The 24,753-nt window shown below is 35.1% G+C and overlaps 1 protein-coding gene across 3 annotated transcripts in view; it reads right to left on the minus strand.

The window, feature by feature from the left end:
* NELL2 (neural EGFL like 2) overlaps nucleotides 1-24,753 on the minus strand; it is a 313,252-nt gene that overhangs the window by 12,854 nt on the left and 275,645 nt on the right. For 2 of the 3 annotated variants that reach the window (XM_033118178.1, XM_033118180.1), the window contains exon 17: nucleotides 8,142-8,282. The exons of the other annotated variant lie outside the window; for it this stretch is intronic. In XM_033118178.1, coding sequence (XP_032974069.1) covers nucleotides 8,142-8,282 — 141 coding nt within the window. The remainder of the gene's footprint in view (nucleotides 1-8,141; nucleotides 8,283-24,753) is intronic. 3 annotated transcript variants of the gene reach the window in all.

Consider the following 24,753-nt stretch of genomic DNA (forward strand, 5'->3'; position numbering starts at 1 on the left):
AAAACATTAGAGTAATAAATATCTTCCTTAAGTAGTTTGATTTCAACAACATTGGAGACATGGGCTAGTCAAGATTATACATTAGCCATATTTAAATTCTTAAACACTTAAATTCTGTGATATATTCATTCCTGAAAATAAGCCACATGATATATTTTTTATTTACCTTGATTTTTTTAATAGCTCCCATCTCAACAAAACCAATGAATTGAGACAATAACTGAAAGGTTTTATTATAACTACAATGAACTCTATGAGCTTGATTTGCCAAGGACAATGATCCTTATAATTATAGATGATGATCAAAAGGAGAACTTAGCCAGAATGAGGATACTTTAAAAATATTTTTAAGGTACATTGGTTAATATATATTTTTTCAGATTAGAGGAAATTTTCTCTTGGTAACGGAAATGACAATTTTAAAGTAGCTCTGTATTTGATCTATTCAGAATAATAAGGTATATTTGATGAGATGATCTATGTCTCCTATTAAATATTCTTATAACTAGAAATTATAGTAAGCAGGAAAAACATTAAACATGATTTGGTCTTTATGACCACAAACTCTACAAACACCTCTTACTACATAGCCCTTTAAATATACACTGTAAGGACATTATTTAATCAACAGAAATGGCTGGATTTTTACAATTGTTTCATTTTGCTGGACATTTAAAATAAACGCTCTGATATGTGCTGCATTTCTTCCCTTCAAGGCACAGAGAGTCTTTGGATTTGCTGCAGAAGACAAAGATAAGAAGATTTCCATGCACAAAAATACATGTTCTTAAATAAAGTGCATTTACAATAACGAAATAGAATAAAAAGTTACTCACAATATTGGTTGACATGTAGTAGATGGAGAAATGTGCAAGCAGAAACATCATAATGGACTATTACCTTTTGTTATCCAATGGGATTGGAATTAATTTTAACTCATCATGCCTTTCCTGCTTATCTACACTGGGTTTCCCAATGCAGAGGCTATTCTCAATTTAACGGTAATATAGAATTTTGGAATTCATTTTTACATATAGTTTTATTATAAGAAAGACTCCTAAATTAAATATACATAAAGGGTATATATTCTGCTTTGACAAAGCTACTATGGGATATAAAAATTGCAACTTTAAAAATATATCTAAGGAACTCATACAACTCAACAACAAAAAAACAAACATTCCAATTAAAAAACAGAGGACCTGAATAGACATTTCTCCAAAGAGGACATACAATTGGCCAATAGACATATGAAAGATGCTCAACATCCCTAATCATTAGAGAAATGCAAATAAAAAACACAATGAGATATCACCTCACCCCAGTTAGAATGGCTGTCATCAACAAGACAAATAATAACAAGTGTTGGAGAGGCTGTGGAGAAAAAGGAACCCTCATATACTGTTGGAGGAAATTCAGATTGGTGCAGCCGCTATGGAAGGCAGTGTGGAGGTTCCTTAAAAAATTAAGAATAGAATTACCATATGACCCAGCAATCTCTCTCCTGGGTATCTACTCAAAAAATCTGAAAACATTTATCCATAAAGATATATGTGCTCCACTGTTCACTGCAGCTTTATTTATGGTGGCCAAGACATGGAAACAACCAAAGTGTCGTTCGATAGATGATTGGATAAAGAAGATGTGGCATATATATACAATGGAATACTATTCTGTCATTAGAGAAGATGAAATAGTGCCTTTGCAACAACATGGATGCATCTTGAGATTATAATGCTAAATGAAACAAGTCAGATAGAAAAAGTCAAGAGCCATATGATTTCACTGATACGTGGGATATAAAATTGAAAACAACAAAGGAACAAGACAAATAAATAAACAAAAACTCATAGACATAGACAATAGTTTAGTGGTTATCAGAGGGGAAGGGGGGAAGGGGGTGGTAGATGAGGGTAAAGGGGATCCAATATATGGTGATGGAAAGAGAACTGACTCTGAGTGGTAAACACACAATTTGACATATAGATGATGTATTACAGAATTGTACACCTGAAATATATGTAACTTTACTAACCATTGTCACCCAAATAAACTTTAATTTAAAAAAAGTATTGATAACCTCTTTAGTGAGTGACTGAAAAAATAATGTTGCTAAAACCAATGGTCAAGTCTCAGTTCTTATCTAACTTGATCTAGCAGTAGCATTTCACACAATTTATTCCTTCTGGCTAATAAATTTTCTTTGCTTCTTTCCTATCATATGCTTCCTTGGTAGCTTTTTGGGGATCTTTCTTCTGCCCACATACACATTCTTCAGGTGTGGCAACTAAACTATGAATAAGATTTAGCCAAGCAAAGAGATGGTAAAGAGTGGTCCAGTCAGAGACAAGAGTGTGTCTGAAGCACAAGCTTTAAAGTCATCAAGATATGTGGAAGGAACAGAATGTTGGTACGACTTGACTGTCTAGGGAAAGCAGAGTAGGTAAATATGCAGCTAAAAAGGTACTCAGGGCCCAAGTAAAGATCATGTTATGAAATTTGAACTTTATCATAAAGACAATACAATGTCATTTTAAGGAACTGCAAAAAAATAATAATCATAATCATATCTCCATTTTAGAAAGATTCTTTTGGTTTCATTTTGGTAAAGGGATTTCAGTGGATTACACCTTGAAGCCAGGAAATAAATTAATAGGCTGTTTCGGTAGCCCAGGCAAGAGATGGTCATATCATAAAAGCAAATACTTCTATAGTGGTGGTATTACCAGATTCTAAGCACTTTCATGTAATGACTCATGTAATCCTCTCAACAACTGGGAAGGTATAATTATTATCCCCATTGTCCAGTTCATGAAATTGAGGCATAGAAACGTTGCTCAACTTTCTCAAGGTCACACAGTCAGTAAGGTATAGAGCCCAGATGGGAACCCAGACAGTCAGTCTCCAAGTCTGTGCTGTGAAACACAATCCTGTATCGAATGGTAGCAGTGGGGATGCATAGAAAGAAACAGCAAAGAGAATCTTCCAAGAAAGAAACAATGAAGATAAAGCAATGTAGGGATTTGTTGGCTCCATAGATCAGGGAGAGGGAGAGGTCGTGAACAATGGCTTGGAAAATTTGGTTGATGATTATTTAGAGAAAGAAGAGCAAGACTTTGCTGAGAAATGGAGTGTGTGGCAGGGATGAGGAAAGACATGTGTTAGTTTAGTACACGAAATTATACTTTCCTCTGGGCTTCCAAGTAGAGCGGTCCAATAAGTAATTGGATACATGGGTCTGGAGTTCAGAAAACAACTGGGCCGAAATATGAATTGGGTGAAGATATACTTGCATCATTCCTTTCTCAAAAACAGTCCTTCAGACTCAAATTCCCACTTCTTAGTAAGGCATTTAAAGCGAGTGCCTTTGCTTGCACTCTCTTTTCCTATCTCAACTTGCCAATAATAGCATCATATTGACGTCCTAAAACAAATGCTAGATACTCAAGTCGTTCTTGATCCCAAACAGGAAATAATTTCTCTCTGTTTGCTTACAGCCCTGAGTTTATATTTTTTTCTCAAGTATTTATCATTTTCAACCTTGTACCTTTCTCCTCTATGAAGAAACTCACCACATTCTATCTCATATAACAATTTTTGTTATACGTTTCGTATCTCTTCTCTGGAGAAGTACCTCAAGGTACCTGTGCATATATTCAGTAATTGCTTGTTTAGTTGAATTGGATTCATTTCATTTTGTCCTTTTTCTTGATTTAGGTTAAGGATTTATAGTATTTAGCTGGAACATAATACCAAAAAGATACTATCCTATGAACGTTATTTCTTTTTGGTCTTACGAGTTCAAAAACCTCACGAAGCTTACAGAGAATCCAGAAATTAAAGCAATAAAATGAAATGCAGGCATAAAAATAAAATATTATTATGTGGCAAAAAAAAAAATACCACGGCTTTATTCTCAGAGAAAGACAAATTTTGGGGCACAGCAGAAATAATGATATGGATAAGGAAAATGGTATTCTGGCACATTACCTGGGGATTAAATCCTCATACTTCTGAGATAAGTGGGTGTGCAAAACAGCATACACTATGTGGCTTATAAACTTGTGTGTTGTGGATTACACAACTGCAGCCCCAAAATAGTGAAACAGTGTATAGTATCTTATGATGTCTGCAAGTATGAATCTTATACTTCAGAGTAACTGTAAACACACTACAATACTTTGTTCACTCTGAAATGGTTTTTGTTGCTGTTCAGCAACAGAAAAATGGCACCTGCTCAGAAATAATCATACTCTTAAAACCGCATTCTTCTAAATACTAATATTACAATTCTACAAATCACTGAAATTGCAGTGAATTGGTAGGTGTTTAGAAGAAGCATTTTAGTCTTTTCTTTCTTATACCATAGGTGGGTTCTTTTAAAAGAATCCTGCAGAATACACTGTCTTCGGAAGGAGTAGTAGATTTTTTTCTGCCAAACATAATAAATTCTATTAGAAGATGATAATAGAATCATCATTCCAGAATTGTGGTTATTAAAAAATAAGATTTTCCCATTGTTTCGGTGTTTACAGCATTTCCTTAAAGTCTTTTCTGTGTAAGCATCTCACAGAATTCTTTACTTCCCTATCTTCATCTTTATTATGTATTAATTTAATGGCTAGTTTAATGTTCCTGTTATTCTCTGAACACTCACAAATGCATTAATTATGTTTTGTCCTGGTCACCACTGCATATATTTCTAAATTAGCTAGTATAAATCATATTATATCTGCTTTTAACATAGGTTTTGTTCCTAACATACTTCTGATTAAAATCATACATCTCAATAATTTATTTTTATAAAAATAAAGATATCATGTACTGTGTGCCAAGAAGAATTGTAGACACTAATGACTGACAAGTAAACAAATTCCATGACTCTTGAAGCTTACACTCTATAGCAGATAATAAGCAAGTGAACAAATGAATACTTACAATCATTTCGGGTAATTTATAATTTGTATGCAGAAAAGTGAAGCAGAGTAAGTGAATAGCATCAGGGTTAGGACGCTATTTGAAATTGGGAGTCCAGGAAAAGCCATATTAGAGGAAATCTGAATTAAATGAAAGAACAAGCATGTAAAGATCTGGGGAAAGACCATTCCAGACAAAAAGAACAGCACGTGAGAAGGGAATCAGTTTGGTATATTTGAGAAATGTCGAGAAAGCCAAGTACCCATATCATGTAGACTCTTGTAAACCATTGTTAGGGTATGAATCTTACTCCTCCCTGGAGAGTGAAAGGAGGAGCCTGTAGGGTTTATGAGAAAGGAGAGAGTGGTGTCCTCAAAAACCAAGTGAATAAAGTTGTTTTCTCGAGGAAAAAATGATTGACGGGGCCTAACGACTGAGTTGTCAAGTAAAGAGATAGTAATTGACCAGTGGGGTTTGGCAAGATGACAATTGTTAGTAATCTTGAAAGGAAAGCATTCACTAGAGTAGTGCGACTAAAGTCTCACTGGAAACAAGAAAACAGAGACACCACGTCTGGAAAATTCAAAGAGCTTTGTTCTAAAAGAGAGCAGAAAATGGAGGAAATGTTTGGAGAATCAGGTGATGCAAAGCGAAGTTACTTTTTGTTTGCTTTTGTTTTATTTTTGAAAGATGGGTATTACTCCAGGCTATCTGTATGGTAAGAAGAATGATGCAGCAGGAAAAGAGTATGTATGACACGAAAGTGAAAATGCATAGTACAAGGGCAGAGAACTCATGTCAACAAGAGGGGATGAGATGCAAGGTACAATGGAGGGTTTACTTTTTCAGAGGAGAAATGAAACTTTAATGAAACAGGAGGGAGGGAAAGCAGCAGATACAGACATAAATGAGAGTCAGCTAATATAGTCTAGCAAAAGTGAAGAACTTCTGTTTTCCCAGTTAAATAAGAAGGATGGCCATCAACTAAAAATGATGAGAAAGGAACTGGTATCCAAGATTTCAGGAAACTGGAGAAGGTATGAAATAGTTGTATCAGAGAGTTACAGGGGAAAATAATTAAGGACATAAAATAGAAATGCTGGACACTGCTCACGGCCCTTGTAGTAGGTGGCCTAGAAGATGGCCCTCAATGATCCTCATCATTTAATATTTAGGCTCTTATGTAATCCTCTCCCGCAGAATGTGGGCTGGACTTATTGACTCACTTCTAACACACAGAATATGGGGAAAGTGATGAAACGTCACATGTGAGATTAAGTTATAAAAAGGCTGTGGCTTCCATCCTGGGCATTTGTTCTCTCTTGAATTGCTTACTTTAGGGGAAGCCAGCTCCCATGTATTGAGGCAGACCTGTGGAGTGACTCACGTTAAGGAAACAAGGCCTGCCAAAAGCTACATGAGTGACCTTGGAAATAGATCCCCATTTCCCCCACGCCCACCCCAGACAAGTCTTCAAAATGAGACCATAGCCCTGGCCAATAACTTGACAGCAGTCTCATGAGAAATCTCAAACCAGAGGCATCTGCCGAAGCTGTTGTCAGATAATTTTTGTTGTTTTTAGCTGCTAAGTTTTGGGGGTAATTTGTTATGTGTCAATAGATAACTAATACAGCCCTCTTGAGATTTGTGGTCATCAATTTAAAACATAGCATAAGTGTAATTACAAATGTAAAAGATAGCAGAGATATATGTTTTCTCTCTTCATGTTCTGATGTGCAGAAAAGAGTGTACAGGAATACTAAGCAAAATTAAACACAGGTTACCCCTAGAGAGGAGAAAAGGAAAGGATGGGGAAAGGGGGATGAAATGAGAACATATTTTCAACTTTAATCTGTATATTTCTGTATGATTTGAATTATTTATAATCATTCTTTATGTATATACCTTAAAGTAAAAGACAATTTGAACAGAGAAAGTAGCGCTGAAGATTTCTTTCTCATAATATATATAGAATACACACAAAATAGTTTATCAGGGAAGCAAAATCACACTGATCTGCTTCTTGAACTGCAATCTGTAGTTGCTGGCATTCTCTACAGGGCTGGAAGTAGTCACTCTGTAACACTGAGAAGTGCAAGGTAAAGCCCTCAGACCACAGAGAAATGGTTATTTGCAAATGCCAGGTTTTAGCCTGTGGTAAGGCAATGGTATTCCCATTCCTACGTGAAAATCCGGATGGACCTTCTGCTTAAGGTCCAGGGCTCTGCAGCCACTGGCAAAGCATGCTGGGAGGCTTGGCATCTATCACCTGTCTGTTTAACTTTTCTCTGTGTGAACACCTTTTGAGGCACAAGGATAAAAGATACCTTATCATTTAGGTGTCAAGTACTGTTAAGTAAGATTCTCCAAGGTTTTCATTGGCTGTGTTATTTTAGCCAAATTATTCTCTCAGCCTGTTACTCTATGAAGGTATAAAATACAAATGGAGAAAATAGTGACGTTTTGAGGTTTGTTTTGTTCTCCATTCCTGTGCCTAAGTTCTGATGACAAATCCTTTCAGTGTGGGTGGTTTCCCTGGTAATTACTCACTGGCTGTTCTTACTCTGCCAACTTTCTAAAAATTGTGCCTCTCAGAAGGTATAGCAACGCAGTTTGTTAATTCAATGAAAATAATTCAAAATTAATGGTAGATAATTGAATATAATCTTGTTGAATTTTCCACCCCTATTAGATTGAAATCTTTCAAGCAGGGACTATATCTTCTGTATTCAACATTCAGCATTCACGAAACATCTCTTACTTCGCCAGGCAAGTGATATGTTAAAAATAGCCCAGAGTAGCATACATCATGTCGATTATATTTGGCCACATCATCATTGTATTTCCTCTACCCCCTTTTTCTCTCTATCCTGCTTTCCTAAGCTATTTTTTTCTTGCTTTTTTTAGGTCACATTTTCGCATGCTGCCATTCACAAACTGATCTGATACTATGGGTTTATTCATTCTAAAAATACCCTTCAACAGTTGCAAATATCCATGGAGCATTGGTTTAATGTCACAGATTTTAATTATCTAACAATCAGTTATCATAATTAGCAAGCAAAAGTTAGACTTTAGCATGCTTCCAATCACTGTTGTATAAGTACACAGCAAAAATCACCAATAACTTAAACATTAGGTCAATGCCTACCATTTACATCTTACTGGATATTCCTCAAGTTCAACAAGAGTTCTTAAACTCTAGATCCTCTCCTTGTACTGACCTTCACATGATTCTCCACTTGGTGAAAACATCCCATTGTCATGGTACCCATCTCTGCACTCACAGTGGTACCACCCAGGCAGGTTAATGCAGTTAGCACGGCTGTCACACTGAACAAAGCCATCAGAGCACTCATCAATGTCTGTTTGGCAAAGAAAACAAAAAAGGGATGTTAATACAATTGCTGCTGTTCTCTCAAAGAAACAAACATATCCTACTAGATGGCTACTGAAATTTTAGTGCCAGCAAATCCTCAAAACTGAGAAAACGTAAGATCAAGAAAGTCTACTTGGTTACTGAAAGCTATACAGAAAGAATGTAGTGAATTAGTAACAGGAGAAACATCTAGACGAATTCTCTATTGCAAAACTCGTCGAACTATAGAAAATGGAAAAAAAAACATCTGTGATAGTTAATAGTGCCACTCACCAGGTATGTCCAGCTCTTCTGGACACAAGCTAGGATTACCATGTGACTTCCTGAAGCTAATTAGGGAGTGACATGTGTCACTTCTAGGCAGAGCTTTGAAGATGTAGTGTGTGATTGACATGTTCCCTCCCCTATCACAGTGACCAGCAATTTCCAGAAGCTCTGAAGATCAGCCCAAGTTCCTTAGTGAGAATGATGTGGGATACATTCCTCTTCTACCTGGGATGGATATTTTTAGTATGAGCAAGAAATCAACCATTTTGCTTTAAGCCACTGAGATTTTAGGGTCTTTTATTACTATCAGCATAACCTATGCTAACCTGACATATTATCACTGATCATTAATATATAGCAATAGCATTCATGTATCAGCATGCTTCATATTTTTGAGAATATATACCATTTACGTCATTTTTAATGGGTTTCACAAATATTACTTCATTTAACCCTCAACAAAAATATCACAATATAGATAGCATATCACAGATATAAAACAAAAATGAGGCAAAAGGATATTACGGGATTTAACCAAGGCCACCTGAAAGTTCACAGTTGTCAGGTGTGTTTGCCTTTGTACAAAGTAGACACAGACTGAAATTGGCAAAATTGTCTAAACGAAGAGAACTATATATTTTGAGTCTCATATATTTTCTACAGTGGCTTATGCCCAAATGTTGTGAGCAAGCCCTTTATTCTCCTGTTCAGTCTGTTGCATAATGGAAACATGCAACACCATCCAAGTCTCTTCCTTTGCTCACAGAGGAAAAAGTAATTCCTGTTGCTGCCTTACAAAGTATCTCCTTCTCAAACACCGTCTGGGTTTCTGGGGTCGAATCAGACCCTGCTAAGTGATCTGATGGCACTGCACCATTGTAGCTGCCCAAAATATCCACATGCACCCCTCTGCCTTCTTGACAGCCCTATACTGTGACTGAAGACTCCTTAGGAGGGTCGGCTAGCCCTTTCTTATATGCTTCCCACACCTGCGTCATACTTCCTGCTGCATTGACATGGCACAATGGCGTCCTTCATGTTGAAGGGAAGACCAGTGAGTTTTTAGAGGCCTCTCCACCAAGATAGTCGGCTCCAGCTTCAGCAGAATCTACTTCCTTTCTATTTTATCATATCTAATTCCAAATTCTTGAAAACACAACATGATTTCTAAACTTAGAATGTTTTTGCCTCTGTGGTGACTCTTCTGAAGATTCTGTTCCCACAATCAGTAATCCTTACTGTCAAAACCGTTGTAGTAACCAGATCAGCTAACCATTGACTTCCTGACACACAGCTGATGTGGACTGCTTCCATGTACGAAAGGTCTCATAGGTTTTATGAAATAGCCTATTTGTATTTCAAAGGCCTCCGTAACTGATGAACCTCTGATTATAAATGGAACTAAAATGTTATGCTCATTTCAGCTTTATACGGTCTTTTCTTCTAACCCAAATGATGCAGAAAATTGATTATGTCATTTCTTAGGTGCATGGACAAAAGAAAACAGGTTGGAATTTAAGCTTTAGAAGTGAGTTTATTGGAAGAAAGCCACGAGGGGAATATTAAGAACATCTCACTTTCGAAGAATTTGGTCCTTAGTGTTGGTGATTTGGAACTATGAATGGAACAGAGCCTTCTCCACTGAAGCAACTTTTGCATCTATATTTAGCTTTTAATTTAGTCCTTTTATTCTTGCCTGAACACAGTTGCGGGGTTACTTCAGATCCCATGACACATATACACATTTCAATTTTTACTTCTCACTTATTTTCTCTTGTCACTCTTTTCAATCACGAGGCCCACTCTTATACTGCCTCATCCTCACTTCTTTTTACTACATTACAGCAACCTTCCTTGGTCTTAAACATACTCATTAAAGATTAATAGATACGCATTGCATTATATTACTTAGTTTTCAAAAGACTGGTGATATATTGGCTATAATGTATTTTCATATACAGTTTGAGAATTATTTTATTATGTAATTACTACCACTAAATAGTATTTTAGAGGATGAATATGCATATATGCATCACTCATTAATGTACCATTCAATATCTATTGTTATGTGCCAACTACTAAGTGCCGGGGAAACAAGGAATCACAAACCAGAAGCAATTTCTGCCCTCATCGGGTTTACTTCCTATCTAAATTGTGTTTTATTTTAAGAAAATTAAATTTATGAAAATCTGAATTTATAATCATATAAATTCAGTGCTCCCGCAACATATTATACATCTACCACCACGGGTATGGTAGTTAGGTGATAATAGGCAGATCTTTTATATTAATAGCTACATATTTATATTTCTGAATTATTTCCATTTATAGCAAGTGATACTAATAATATTAATAATGCTAATAATTGTAATAATACTAATAATAGCAAAATTGTATTTGAATTTAAAAAGTGAGAAGGATTACAGAAACAATATTAAGTAAATATTGGTATAAATGGTGTATGAATATGACAAAAATTATGAAGGTGGTATACTAACCTTCAGTTTTAAAAACACCAGTACACAGTATGGAACAATTATTCACATTTCAGAAGGATCTGCTGAATAATTCCTTAGGTAGTGAAATGCCTTAATTCATTTAAAATATGATTCAATTTATATAATACATTAAGTATACATATGTCATAGTTCAAATTATATATTTGCTACCATTTAGGATAGGAAAGAAAAACCAGCCAGATAACATATATTTCTTCATTTTATACTGTCATGTTCCTGATAATTTTGATTTGTTTATATAAACTTTTCTACTTTGGTGAAAGTCAACAGAAAATAAAATTGTGCTTGAATTGCCAGAGTACGCACTTCCTAGCAGAAAGTAACTTTGTTTGTCTCATGGCTGTAGTTAAAGCCAAAGATAAAACAAACAGCCTCCTCTGTAAGTTATTTGATGTCCTTAGTTAATCAGGATATATTTAGTAAGTGAAGAATTGAAGTCTGATCCACGATTTAAGAATTAAGTATATTCTATCTATACACAAATTTGGATATTACTATGAGTTATAATATATAGGTGTACACAAATTATGCTTACATTTTGGGTAGTAACAGAAAACAGTAAAAAAAAATTCAAAGAATTTATTTCTTGGACACTGTCTTTAGGTCATTTAAAACCAAACTTCAAATTATATAATTGAGTAAGATATACTGAGAATAGCAGACCTAGGGGAGAAAAACATTATTATTTTATGCCACATATAAACTACCAAGTTTGAACAAATTTCTTTGCACACTGAATAAAAGTATTCAAAAACATAGCACAGAGTGTAAAAGCTCATATGCTATAGTCTTGATTGTAAGGACCTTAATTCTACACTCTGTAGGCACATTACACAAAAAACTAAAAATAAAGTTTATGAAAAACTATAATTTCGTTATATATTCTGCCTTAGAAAGGGACTATTTCCTATTTCCTTAGGGACAATTAGAACTTTTTCAGTAGCTACATTTAAAACAGTCAGCTAGTGATGATATTCAGAGGCTGTCCCAAAGCACAGAAAATTCTGAAATCCAAAAGACATTTAGCCATCCAGCAACAGTCATGAATAGCAGTCAGACTCCAGGGATCAAAATCGCCTTAGATAATAAAACTGGAAAGCACCATTGAGGATAGATTTTCTCGAAAGCACACGTATTGAGGCAATCATTAAAAACAAACCAACACGCAGAAGAACAAGAAAGGAAAATGTATGAATACAGAAAAAGCTCACACGTGTCAGTCAGTGTCTTGTTTTCTTTGTTTTCCTCAGGTACGGCGACTAAGATGGGGTGCCTCCTACAATCGCATACTGGCTCCAGAGGCAGCCACTAAAAATGGCTTTTGCCATAAGCATTTAAAGGGCAACTTTAGAAAATGACAAACTATTTCCTTGTAAAATTAAATGTAGTTATAAAATGAGATACTTGAGTGATAACCTCTTTCTCACGCATAGTAACAGTTATTTGTATCATAACAACATAACTTAGAACAATAAAAAATAAAAAATAGTGCAAAGGTCTAGAATGATTCACACCTACAATAGATCCTCATCATGAGTTTAACTTGCTTCCTTTTCAGCCCAGGGGAAAATGATTAGTTGCTACTCTATACAAAGAAAAGAAAAAGCAATTATTTTTGTAAATGAGCACACTATTTTTAATGGCAAAGTCAAAGAATGAGAGTACTGTCTTTCATACCGTTTATCATTAATAAAACACTGACATTTCTCACATAGTAACTTGGACTATTTATACCACTATTTTACACACTGGTAGTTAAATTATATTGATAAAAAGCAGGCAATTAAACATCCTCAAAACAATTAATCAACTCTTGATTACCCACATGTGGAGTATTTGCTTTCTAGATTATCTGCATCATTTTTTTTTTTTTTTAATCACTAAGTTATTTCCCTCTGTCTCTTGTTGAGCTTCTGGGGAGTCTGCTTTCACCATTTAGATGTGAGTGCTCAAGGTATGCAAACTCATGTGAGCATTATATTGTTTTTAATAACTATGCCAGTTGTGGATATAAAGTATTGTCCAAAATTTCATAAGAAGACTTATTTTCTGAAATGATTTTTAAAAATAAAATATAACCAATTTTAAAAATCATAAAATCCTCCTCGCAAGTTGGGTGATGACATTGCCGATTTTGTGAAAATTTTCATTATTTTGTAGTTCATAATTAGGAAACTAATGGCTGCTCTTTTAAAAAAGCATAATATAATTCATCATCGTATCATTTAGTCTCCACAACAACCATGTGATATAGCCTTACCATTTTGTCATAGACAAAGAAGTTGTGAGAGCAGATACACTGGCCAAGGTCACACAACAGCAGAACTCTTTCAATTCCTAGTCCAGTGCTCTCTCTCCTACACCGGACTACCTTTCAAGACCAACTCTCAGCCAATCACAAATAGTTCAGTGGTTACCAGAGGGTGAGGGGGAGGGGAGTAAAAGATGAGGATAAATGGGGTCAAATACATGGTGATGGAAGGAGAACTGACTCTGGGTGGTGAACACACAACGTGATATACAGATGATGTATTACAGTATTATATTCCTGAAACCTATATAACCATTGTCACCCCAATAAACTTTAGTTTAAAAAAAAAAAGAAAGAAAAGAAACAGCTTAGACTTTGAGATATCTCAGGGTGTATCTTAAGGTGAGTGAATTCCACCTCTTTGGCTTGTTAGTTGTATAACTTCGAATATTTTACAAAACCTTTTTGAGGTTTCTGTTCCTGAACTAGAAATAATGCTCTCTCAATAGTTTGTTGTTAACTACCTCAGTTAACTATCCAAGGCCTCATAGAAATGATACCTGGCTAATAACAGGCATGTAATATGTGAAAATTCCACCTCCACCTCTAAAATAACCCTTCAGAGTTTACAAAATATGTTCACTTGTCATTTGATTAATTGAAAAGGAGCAGAGGGAAATAGTTTTACAAGTAGGGTTTAGTCCAGAGATGTCTTTTCTTCTGTGGACAAGTGGGAGCCACTGAAGAGTTAAGAGTGGAGTGATGTGATCTAAGGTACACTTCACGAAGAACAGGGCAACACTTATATGTTGGTCAGATGGGACTGGGCAAGACTTGAGTCAGTCTCCTATGCTGTTGAGGCTGTTTTCCCTGTTTATGAAAAAGGTTATAAAGATTAAAAAAAAGTGGAAATAGGGTTAAAGAAGCATGTATTTTTTCTAACGCTATCTTTAGTCAGTACACAAGGCCCTTTCATGTTCCCTCTGTTGGTGTCAGACCACCAAAGTTCATGTTCCAGATGTCTGGGGACATACACAGAGAAAGAAGACCAAGACAACTTGAATGTTATGTGGTTCCTGGAAACTTATTTTATCATTTCCTTCCCCCCCCCCCCCCCTTTAGAGCCTTTGCATGCGCTGTCCCTACTGCCTGGAATGTTCTCTCTTTCTCATTCCCCTACCCAGTTAGTTAGCTATTTCTCATCAGTCTGTGTCTCATACTAAAATTAATTTCCTTGGGGAAACTGTTCTTGCCTCCAAAAGCTGTGTTAGATCTCCTATTGCTCATTGTTTTTATACTTTCCCCCAAGTTCCTGGTATTTTGCTATAATATTGACTATCACAAGATGGTTTTCTTTTTCTTTTTGGTCTACGATTGAAAATATTACACTGACTTAATTAGAATTACTTCAATACTGGAGAAAGTTCTCCCTATCTTTTACCTCCTTTTTAAAAGTATCTTGAATATTGGGCTTTTTGTCTACCAGTTTGTGAATTTCTCACCAATCAAGCAAAACAAAACAAAAAAAGGGGGAGGAAGAAAGTCTACATTGATTCTATAGATTGATTTGGGGAGAACTGACATCTTTACATTATTGAACATTTCAATCCATACACAGGATTTATTTCTTCTTTCTTTAATAATATTTATAGTTTTTATAGTCTTTGTAGTTTTCTGAAAAGATATCTTGTGCATATTTTGCCCAGATTTATTCCTAAATATTTTTGCCTTCCTTTTTTTAAAACCAAGTTTACTTTTTTCCAGCTTTATTGAGGTATAATTGACAAATAAAATTATAAGATACTTAAAGTATACAACGTGATGATTTGGTATATGTATACATAGTTAAAGGATTCCACCCATTGAGTTAATTAACACATTCAACACCTTACATATTTACTTTTTGGTGGGGAAAGGGTGAGAACATTTAAGTGGTACTCTTTTAGCAAACAATACAATACAGTGTAATCAACTATAGTCACCATGATATAATTAGATACTCAGATCTAAAGCTAACTTTACTGAGGTAAAATTTACATAAAACAAAAATCACCAATAATTTCATGAATTTTGACATGTAAACACTACTATAAGTAAGATACAAAACATTTCCTTCACCCCAAAAAGCTCCTTCATATCACAATAGTTTGAAAATATTAATGTGTATGAAAATTAACTTAATGTTTATCATTTTGAGTAAGATCCGTAATATGCAGCGGTCATTCCTGTATTTTTTTTCTTACCACATCTTGAGAACACCTCCCAAAGAACTGAATATATGGTTAGAGATTCATAAGCATTTGCTGAATGAACAAGTGATCTCTTTGTAATACCGAGTAACTGAGTTGCAAGCTCACTTTGCCACCTTTGAGTTCTGTTAGGTTAGAGGGGGAATGCAGGCACAGTGTCAGTTTGAAAGCATTCACTAAGATGCCATAACAAGATAGTAAGAGAGTACTTCTCAATCTACTTCAAATATTTATGTCAAAAATATTGACTATAATATTAAATGGAGTAGAATTGTTGAGAAGCATGTTTTCTCTCTCTCTCTCTCTCTCTTTCTCTCTCGCTGTGTATGTGTGTGTGTGTATCAACATCTACACACACACACATACATATACACACATACTTTTTTTAAAAACTTATTAATTTCCCCAGTAAGACTTCTGATTAAAAATGGGAGATTGGAAACAATTTAAAATCTCTTCTTCCTCTCAATCTTACAAATATTATGTCAAAAGAACAAAGAAAAGTACCAACAAACAAAGACAAAAGAAAAAACACCACCAGCAGACAAGAAAATTCAATATTTTTTGGTCTTAGAAAATGGAACACAGGTGAAGTGGTAGAGTCAGAACAAAGGAAGCCACAGCCTAAAATCTATAGGTAAGAATGAGGTGCTACAGCTGATAAAGGCAGTTCTCCTGGAGAATTCCGAAGAGACTTGAAATACCATGTAAAGGTGTTAAGAGCCATGGAGCTGAAAGTAGCTGGGTTAATTAAAAGTCCACTGATGAATAATCCAGCCATCCACCTCCTCCCACCTTGAGCAGACTGCTGAAAGAAAGCAAATAGCCCTCAAGCCAGAACGGATGATTCTTCCGTAAAAATAAAGAAATAAATGAAATATCTGGAGGAAACTAAAGCATCTGGTATAGGAGTTGTCATTCTTTGGACAAAGTCCCCTGCATTTCAGTGTTTAGAGATGTCAAAGTGTAAAAAACTGGCTCCCTTTTAGTTCACCTATTGTAAGTCTGCCAGTCAACAAACTTTACCTTCGAATCAAAGCTGACCATCAGTTTTTCTATTTATTCAGTCATAAACATTAGTGTTAATTCAAGAAACAACAAATACTTGAGAAAAGTCTGTAAAAACTTAACAGAATAACCAAGATACACCATCAGAAAAACTAACCTTGAAACAAATAGAAATAATTCCCAGAACTTAAAATATTTGTTATTAATATCTTCAAATAGATTTCAGATAGTTCATCCACAAAAATGACAGTGCTGTACAAAAAAGGATGTTTAGAGAATAAGAAACAGTTCTTCAATATTAAAAATATGATAGATGAAAAAATTTTAAATGCAACATAAGGCTTGGAAGATAAGGTAAAAATACTCTTCTCAAAAGTATAACATAGAAAATAGATGAAAAATATAACAGCATAATAGTAAAGAACACCAATCCAAAAAGCCCAGTTTCTGATTAAAGACAAATTTCATACCAAGCAAAGAGAAAAACCAATGAGAGGAAAATATGTATAAAAAACCCAAATATATGGTAATGGAAGGAGAACTGACTCTGGGTGGTGAACACACAATGCAATAGATAGATGATGTATTACAGAATTGTACACTTTAAACCTACATAATTTTACTAACCAATGTCACACTAATAAATGCAATAAAAATTAACAATAGTAATGCTAATTGAAGAACTTTTCATAGAACTGCAGTTTTCAAATTAAAAGGTCCCATCAAAGTCTCCAAATAATGAATAATGACATGATAGCCAGTACTTACTGATGACTTACTACTATGTGGCCACCAGTTTTTTTTGCAGTTACCTACATATACTCATTTAGTGCTGACAGCAGTCCCATGAGGTAGAAAATATTATTAATTTCCCCATTTTAAAGAGGAAGAAATGTAGACACTGAGAGTTTAAGAATTTCTTCTTAAGGCTACTGAGGGGCAAAATGGGAATTTGAATAAACAACACTCTAGATACAGAGGTCAAACCCTTACCCCATACAAAACAGCCTCACAAATGAATGAAACAAAGACCCGCATCTAAATATACACTGTGAAATTTCACAATAAGTATAAAATACAAATCTGAGTATCATCCAGAGGGGAATTATGTTACATATGAAGCGTTGAGAATCAGTCTAGCGCCATTTTTCTCACTTGCAGCACTGTGTGCTGTAAGACAGTGAAAAAATGATTTTGACCTTAGAATTCTATACTTAGCATAACTGTTAAATATCTATAAGAACAGAATAAAGATATTTTAAGAGATGCAATTCCTTAGAAATTTTATGTCCCATGCACTATTTTTTTAAATTTTATTAAATTTATTGGGGTGACATTGTTTAGTAAAATTATATAGATTTCAAGTATTCAGTTCTGTAATACACCATCTATGTATTGCATTGTGCTTTTCTTAAAAAAAAAAAAAAAAGATGTTACTAATGATGTAATCCAGCAAAATAAAGGACTAAATCAAGATAAAGACATCAGTAGTTCATCACTCCTTGAAATACTTTCCTCACTTTTCAAGGATACACCACTTCCTCAGTTCTCCTTTTACCTCCATGGCCTCTATAGCTTGGTCTTCTTTGCATATCTTACCTTCTTAACCTCCAAAAGTTTGAGTTCCCCAAGGATTTATTCTCAGATCTTTTCTTTTCTGTTTACGAACTTCTTAGTGATTTTATCCAGTACTAGGGCTTTAAATACCCAAATACCATCAACACTTGTAGTGGATTCAATAGTGTTCCTCCAAAGTTCGTGTCTGCTCAGAACTCAGAATGGGACTGTATTTGGAAATAGGGTTTTTGTAGATATAATTAGGTAAGGATCTTAATATGAAATCCAGACTGGTGTCCTTATAAGAAAAGAAGACAGAAAGAGACTCACAAAGAAAGTCAGTGTCAAGACAGAGGCAGAGAGATATAGAGGAAAACCTGAGGGTTGCTAGATGGGAGGAGGGGGTGTGGACTAGGGAGAAGGTAAGGGGATTAGAAGTCATAATCAATAACCACAAGGTTGCCACGGGGATACAAAAGACAGATTGGGGAATATAATCAATAACATTGTAAAGATATTGTAGGGTATCCAATGGACACTTGTCTTATTAGGGAGACCACTTCAGAGACGGTGTAGATGCTGGATCACTGCACTGTATACCTGAAGCTGAAGCTGAATAATAATGAACGTCAACTATAATTATATATATATATATATATATATATATATATATATATATTCACAAGAAGTGGAGTACAGCATAAGGAATAGAGACCCTGGAAATGTAACGGCTGTGTGTGATGTCAGATGGGTAGTAGATTGGGGGCGGGGGGTTATCACTAATAATAATAATAATAATAATAATAATAATAATAATAATAATAATACAAAACCGGAGGCAGAGATTGGAGATGCATAGTCATGACCTAAAGTATGTTTGGGCCACAAGAAACTGGAAGAGGCAAGGAAGCATTCTTCCTAGAGCCATCAGAGGGTGATACCTTCATTTTGGACATGAAGACTCCATAATTTGAGATAATAAATTCCTGTTATTTGAAGACACCAGGTTTGTGGTACTTTTTTACAGTAGGCCTAAGAAATTAATACATTAACTCATTTACATTTTCATCCTAGACCGCTCTCCTCTCATCCAGACCTGTATATTCAACTTCTCACTCTATATTTCCACTCGGATACCAAACTGCTCCTTCTGAAATCTTCCCCATCTCAGAAAATGGCAATACCATCCAGTTACTTAGGCAAAAAGCCTGAGCCTTGTTCTTAATTTCTCTCTTTTTCTCATGCCTCTTTAACAAATCTATGAGCAAAATCCTATTAGCAATGTCTTCAAAATATATCCAGAATCTAATCATCACTTCCAACTAGTTTCATTCTTACCACTCTCGTGCACGTCACCACCATCTGTCACTTCAATTAATATAACAGCCTAATGAATATCCCTGATTCCATTTTTCCCCTCCTATAGTTCATTCTGAATTCACAGCAGCCAGATGATCCTTTTAAAATATGTGTCAGATTGTGTCATACCTCCGCTTTGACCCTCTCTCCCATTCAGGGAGACTATTTGGAGGGGAATATGTTGGGAGGAAACAATAGGAGATATAAACCATTTTCTATTTCTAAGTCTGGGGAGTACATTTCCCAGAAGCCCTTTCCCTGTATGATTCTGTGTTAGAGTTTAACAATGAGAGGAACTCCTGAGATTTGCTAGAGAGAAGCAAGCAAGAAGCCATTATTCTTGGGAAGTCATGGCAATCAGTGTCAGTGGTTCCTATGAGATCTGGCTTCTTCACCAGTTCTAATGTCAGTCTGAAGTGATTAATGAATGTTTCTCAAATCCTCTGGCTGTAGCCTTACAGATTTCACTCCTCCAACCCCTCCCACATACGTGTAAACCCTAAATTCTAGATAAAACTCTTTATTCCCATAGTACTTAGAGTGGCTCTGTTTTCTTGATTGAACACAGACTTATATGGAAGTCTACAGACCAGAGGATATGATGAAGAGTTTATTTTTTATAATAACTTTATGATGAAGTATAAAAGAAAAATGATTGTCAATTAGAAACTTCAGGAAAAAACAAACAAAACAAAATGTTTTAAAGATAAGAAATACTATATATATTTTACTCTCTCTCTAGTAAACAATATTTACATGGTCACAAGGATGTAAACAATACGAATTTTCAAATTAGATGCAAGTTGGAGCCAATGATACAGAGCATGGGGTATTTCATTGTGGTTATTGAACAGAACATATATATCAATCCGAATATATAAAAAGACAGATAACAGAAGTTGGGAGAAAGCAGAAGACAGATTGGGAGATGGAGGTGAAGGGCAGAACCAATATATCAGAACCAATATATTCATTTTACATAGTGGGGAATACTACTGTTTATAGTAGATGAAATAAGGAATGAATGTGAATTATATATATATATATATAATATAATGTATATATATATAATGTATAATATACATATATATAATGCTAAAAGCTGGAAAGGTAACTTACATTAAATGAATGGAAAAGCAGTGGAAAAGGGAGGTAAATTCTTATCTGTTATAGCAAGAAATCTACTGATAATGTCCAAAATTGACCAATAAATAAAGCATAGTATAATCATATTAGAAGAATTGAAAGTGGTCCCTCCTAGTACCTTGCCTCAACCGGAGTTTCAGGAGAGAATTAAGTCCTAATGCCCTGAGGCACCCTGTGTAAGTCATGAATTAACTCCTCTCCTGTAGAGCTGGTATGGTACTAGTCATGTACCATCTTTGGGAGCTATGAGAAGTTAGTCTCTCAGACCATTTTCTGGTTTTGTAGTTCAGATAAAGAACTCATTGTATAAAGGCTGCTAGAAAGTGAGCAGGGAGTGAGTCAGAGGACTATTGCTTTTCATTCCAAGTTCTATGTTGTTTGACATCTTTTGACCATATGTCTCGTTTCTTCTTTCATACACATAAAGATATTTTTAAAGAATATTCAGAAGCTTCAATTCAGAAATGTTGAATATAATAGGAAAGCAATTATGCTAGTAGTGATGTCTAGATGACAAGAAAAATGAGACAGAAGCTCTGGAAAAAGATATCAAGACTGGAGACATGAGGATAACATAATGAGAACTGATACTACAAAACGCTACTAAAATTGGAACAGGTTAGATGGAACTACTAAAGTTGAGATTACAGAGTGACAAGAAAGAACCAAGGACATTCAGTCCTTGGGGGAAAATTGCGGGACAGAAAAGAAAGAGGAACTGTAAGAGGAACTGGTAGCAGGGTGGTAGGAAGATCACAGATCTAACCACAGGAATCAAGGGAGAGCAGAGTGTCAAGATGGAAGAAAGGGCTGTGGATGCTAAGGAACATCTCCAATTGCCTTGTGATGTATATTTCAGAAGAAATACTTCTGGTTTAACATCGTATTGAAACTCCCTCTGATGTATGAGCAACAAGTTGAACAAGGCATTTAATAAAATAGAATTCTGTTAACTCCTTAAAACTTAAAAAACGTTGCAGCTTCTTCCCTTTTACAAGGTAGTTAATGTGTAGGATATGAGACTTAGAATACTGTTATTCACTCATTCATTTAACAAGTACCTATCAAATGTCTATAATAAAAATCTGGTAGAAGTTATGGGGATATACTCAAGAGCTCATATTCTAATAAAAAAAGATACAGCATTAGCATAAATAATTCAAATACAAGGTAGATATCGCGAGGGCTGTAGAAATAGTGCAGACGAAAAAAATACGTGAATTCAGAAAAAGAGACATTAACTCACTCTGAAACTCGGATGAAAGCTAGGCCACTAGAGTAAAACATGGCTGAGCAGAAATGTCCAGGTTTATTGCTACAAATACTAGCAAATTACTTAAAACATTTATTCATTTATTACATTGTAATCAAGTACCTGCTTTAAAAATAGATATGCTTTTTTCATATATTAGATGATATTACCGTTAGGTTCCCAAGATAATATAAGTGAATCATCTACTAGCTCTACACTAATAAGTAGATTGCTCTTCATCAGGATAAAAACAGGAAAGTCAATTTTTGCACTTCCATGAGCCACTTTCGAACAGCAAGGATTAAATTGTCTACTTGATCTACCTCAAGATTATTTCCAGAAGAAGAAAGAAGCTGATTGTTTCAAACCATCCAGTAGGAATAAGAAGGCTAGAGTGTCTTTGTGTAATAATTTACTGCAAGCTTTCTAATTATTAGTATAGCACTATGAAAGGCCTTATACATTTTGATGAGCTCACTTGCTGGTTGTTCAGGAAAATGAGCTTGGAATGGCATGCCAGAACCAGTAAAATGACAGTCAAAATAGCTATTCTGTATTTATTTGCAAACTAACTGACAAACTTACATCACAAGAAATACTGCTTTGAGAGAAATGAGCTCACTGATGCCAATAAACACATAAATGGAATGCTACAGTTTCCACATATCGGAATAAGCAGTCATCAGATAGAGCTGTGAGTGGGTCCTAACCATGAAATGGACTGATGGATGGCTTCTCCTGGCTTTGAGCAAGTGTCAAATCTCTGACAGACTATCTACTTTCAAACCATTTTATTATAACAACTGCTTCCATCTCTGTTGAAATGCCCATTAGCTTGATACAGGTTTCTCAGCCAGTAACAAAACATCACATCTCTTCCACATAGATAATTGTAGGGAAAAAATACTAAAAAGAAAGCAGTGGAGTAACTGTTTCCAATTACAATTAAGTGAAACAGCCTATGGGTTTCTTAAAGATAGATTTGCTCTTTTATGGAGCTCTGAAACCTCTTAACCACACAGACTGATGGCATCTGTTGGGTCCCATTAATGTGATGTCACTTAATCAAACTTCTTCCAGACTAATTATATTTCTTGATCCCTTTAACAACCTGTTTCTTCATGATCAGTCAGATCTGTTGTATGATACAATTTTATCACTAAGCCTACACCAAATGCTAGATCAAAGGGTTTCCACTCCTGAGTGTCTGCTCTTAGGGACTCAGCCTAATTCTGCATTTGGGTAACACATTTTTAAGAAGAAAAAAAATCTTTAGTCCACATTTTTAGGATTATCTGATATAATGAAGGGAATAGGAGAGGAAAGGTAAGTAACAATTGTTTGGCTGCTAAGAGCCAGGTATTTTCTCTCTTTTGTCTCTAGTTTCCACTACATCATTATTTACACACACACACACACACACACACACTCTTTTTATATCTATATAATGATCAAAGAAATGACATAAAGGCAATCAGAGGAAAAATAATCTCTATATGAACACAGCTGCCACAAGCTACTTGTAGTTTTCTGCGGCAGCTACTTGTAGTGTTTCCCAGAAATTCATCCTGCTGCTGCTTAGAGGCAGGATTCAATAATGAGGTTAGGTGAGAAGTTTGTCCTTCTAGTAGTTTCAGTGCATTAGTCAACAACAGTAGCATTTGCAAGTCTAGTTTTAGCTGTACTATCTTAGTGTCAAGCTGCTTGAGCAAAAAAAAAAAAATTCTCTAAATTCACAGTGATGAGGAAGTGATTAAATAAATATAGCATGTGCATAAAATAGAATGCTATGCAGCTTATTTAAATTATGCTTCTGAAAAGTATTAAAATTGCTCATTATAATTATAAATGCCATGTAAAAAGAAGCAGAACTAAAATTATGAATACAATACCGTTCTAATACGTAAACTAAGATAAAATAGCCGTTATCTCCACTTGGTAACATGATGGATCAGAATGGTGGTTGCTGAAGGTTCAGGTGGCTGTGGCTATTTCTTAAAGTAAGACAATGAAGTTTGCTGCATCGACTGACTCTCCCTTTCATGAACAATTTATCTGTAGCATGTGATGCTGTTCGATTACATTGCACCCACTGTACTTATTTCGAAATTGTAGTCAATCCTGCTACTGCTTTACAATTAAGCTTAGGCAATATTCTAAATCCTTTGCAATCATTTCAACAATCTTTACAGCACCCTCACTAGGAGTAGTTTCCACCTCAAGAAATTACTTTCTTTGTTCATCCATAAGCAGCAACTCCACATCCATTAACGTTTATCATGAGATTGTAGAATTTCAGTCACTTCGTCAAGTTCCACTTCTACCGTGTTTCCCCGAAAATAAGACCTAGCCAGACAACCAGCTCTAATGCATCTTTTGGAACAAAAATTAATATAAGATCTGGTCTTATTTTAGTATAATATAAGACCCAGTCTTTAATATACTATACTATACTATAATATAATATAATACCGGGTCTTATATTAATTTTTGTTCCAAAAAGACGTATTAGAGCTGATTGCCCGGCTAGGTCTTATTTTCGGGGAAACAGGGTAAATCTAGTACTCTTGTTATTTCTACCACATAGGCAGTTGCTTCCTCCACTGAAGTCTTGAATTCCTCAAAGTCATCCATGAAGGATGGAATAAACTTCCTCAAAACTCGTGTTAATGTTGATAGTTTTACCTGTTTCCATGAATCACAAATGCACTTAATGCCATCTAGAATGGTGAATCCTTTCCAGAAGGTTTTCAATTCCTTTTGCCCAGATCGATCAGAGTACTCATGTCAATGGTAGCTATAGTCTTACAAAATGTATTTTTTTAAATCATAGGACTTGAAAGTCAAAA

Source organism: Rhinolophus ferrumequinum, chromosome 10, assembly GCF_004115265.2.
Source record: "Rhinolophus ferrumequinum isolate MPI-CBG mRhiFer1 chromosome 10, mRhiFer1_v1.p, whole genome shotgun sequence".
Lineage (NCBI taxonomy): Eukaryota > Metazoa > Chordata > Mammalia > Chiroptera > Rhinolophidae > Rhinolophus > Rhinolophus ferrumequinum.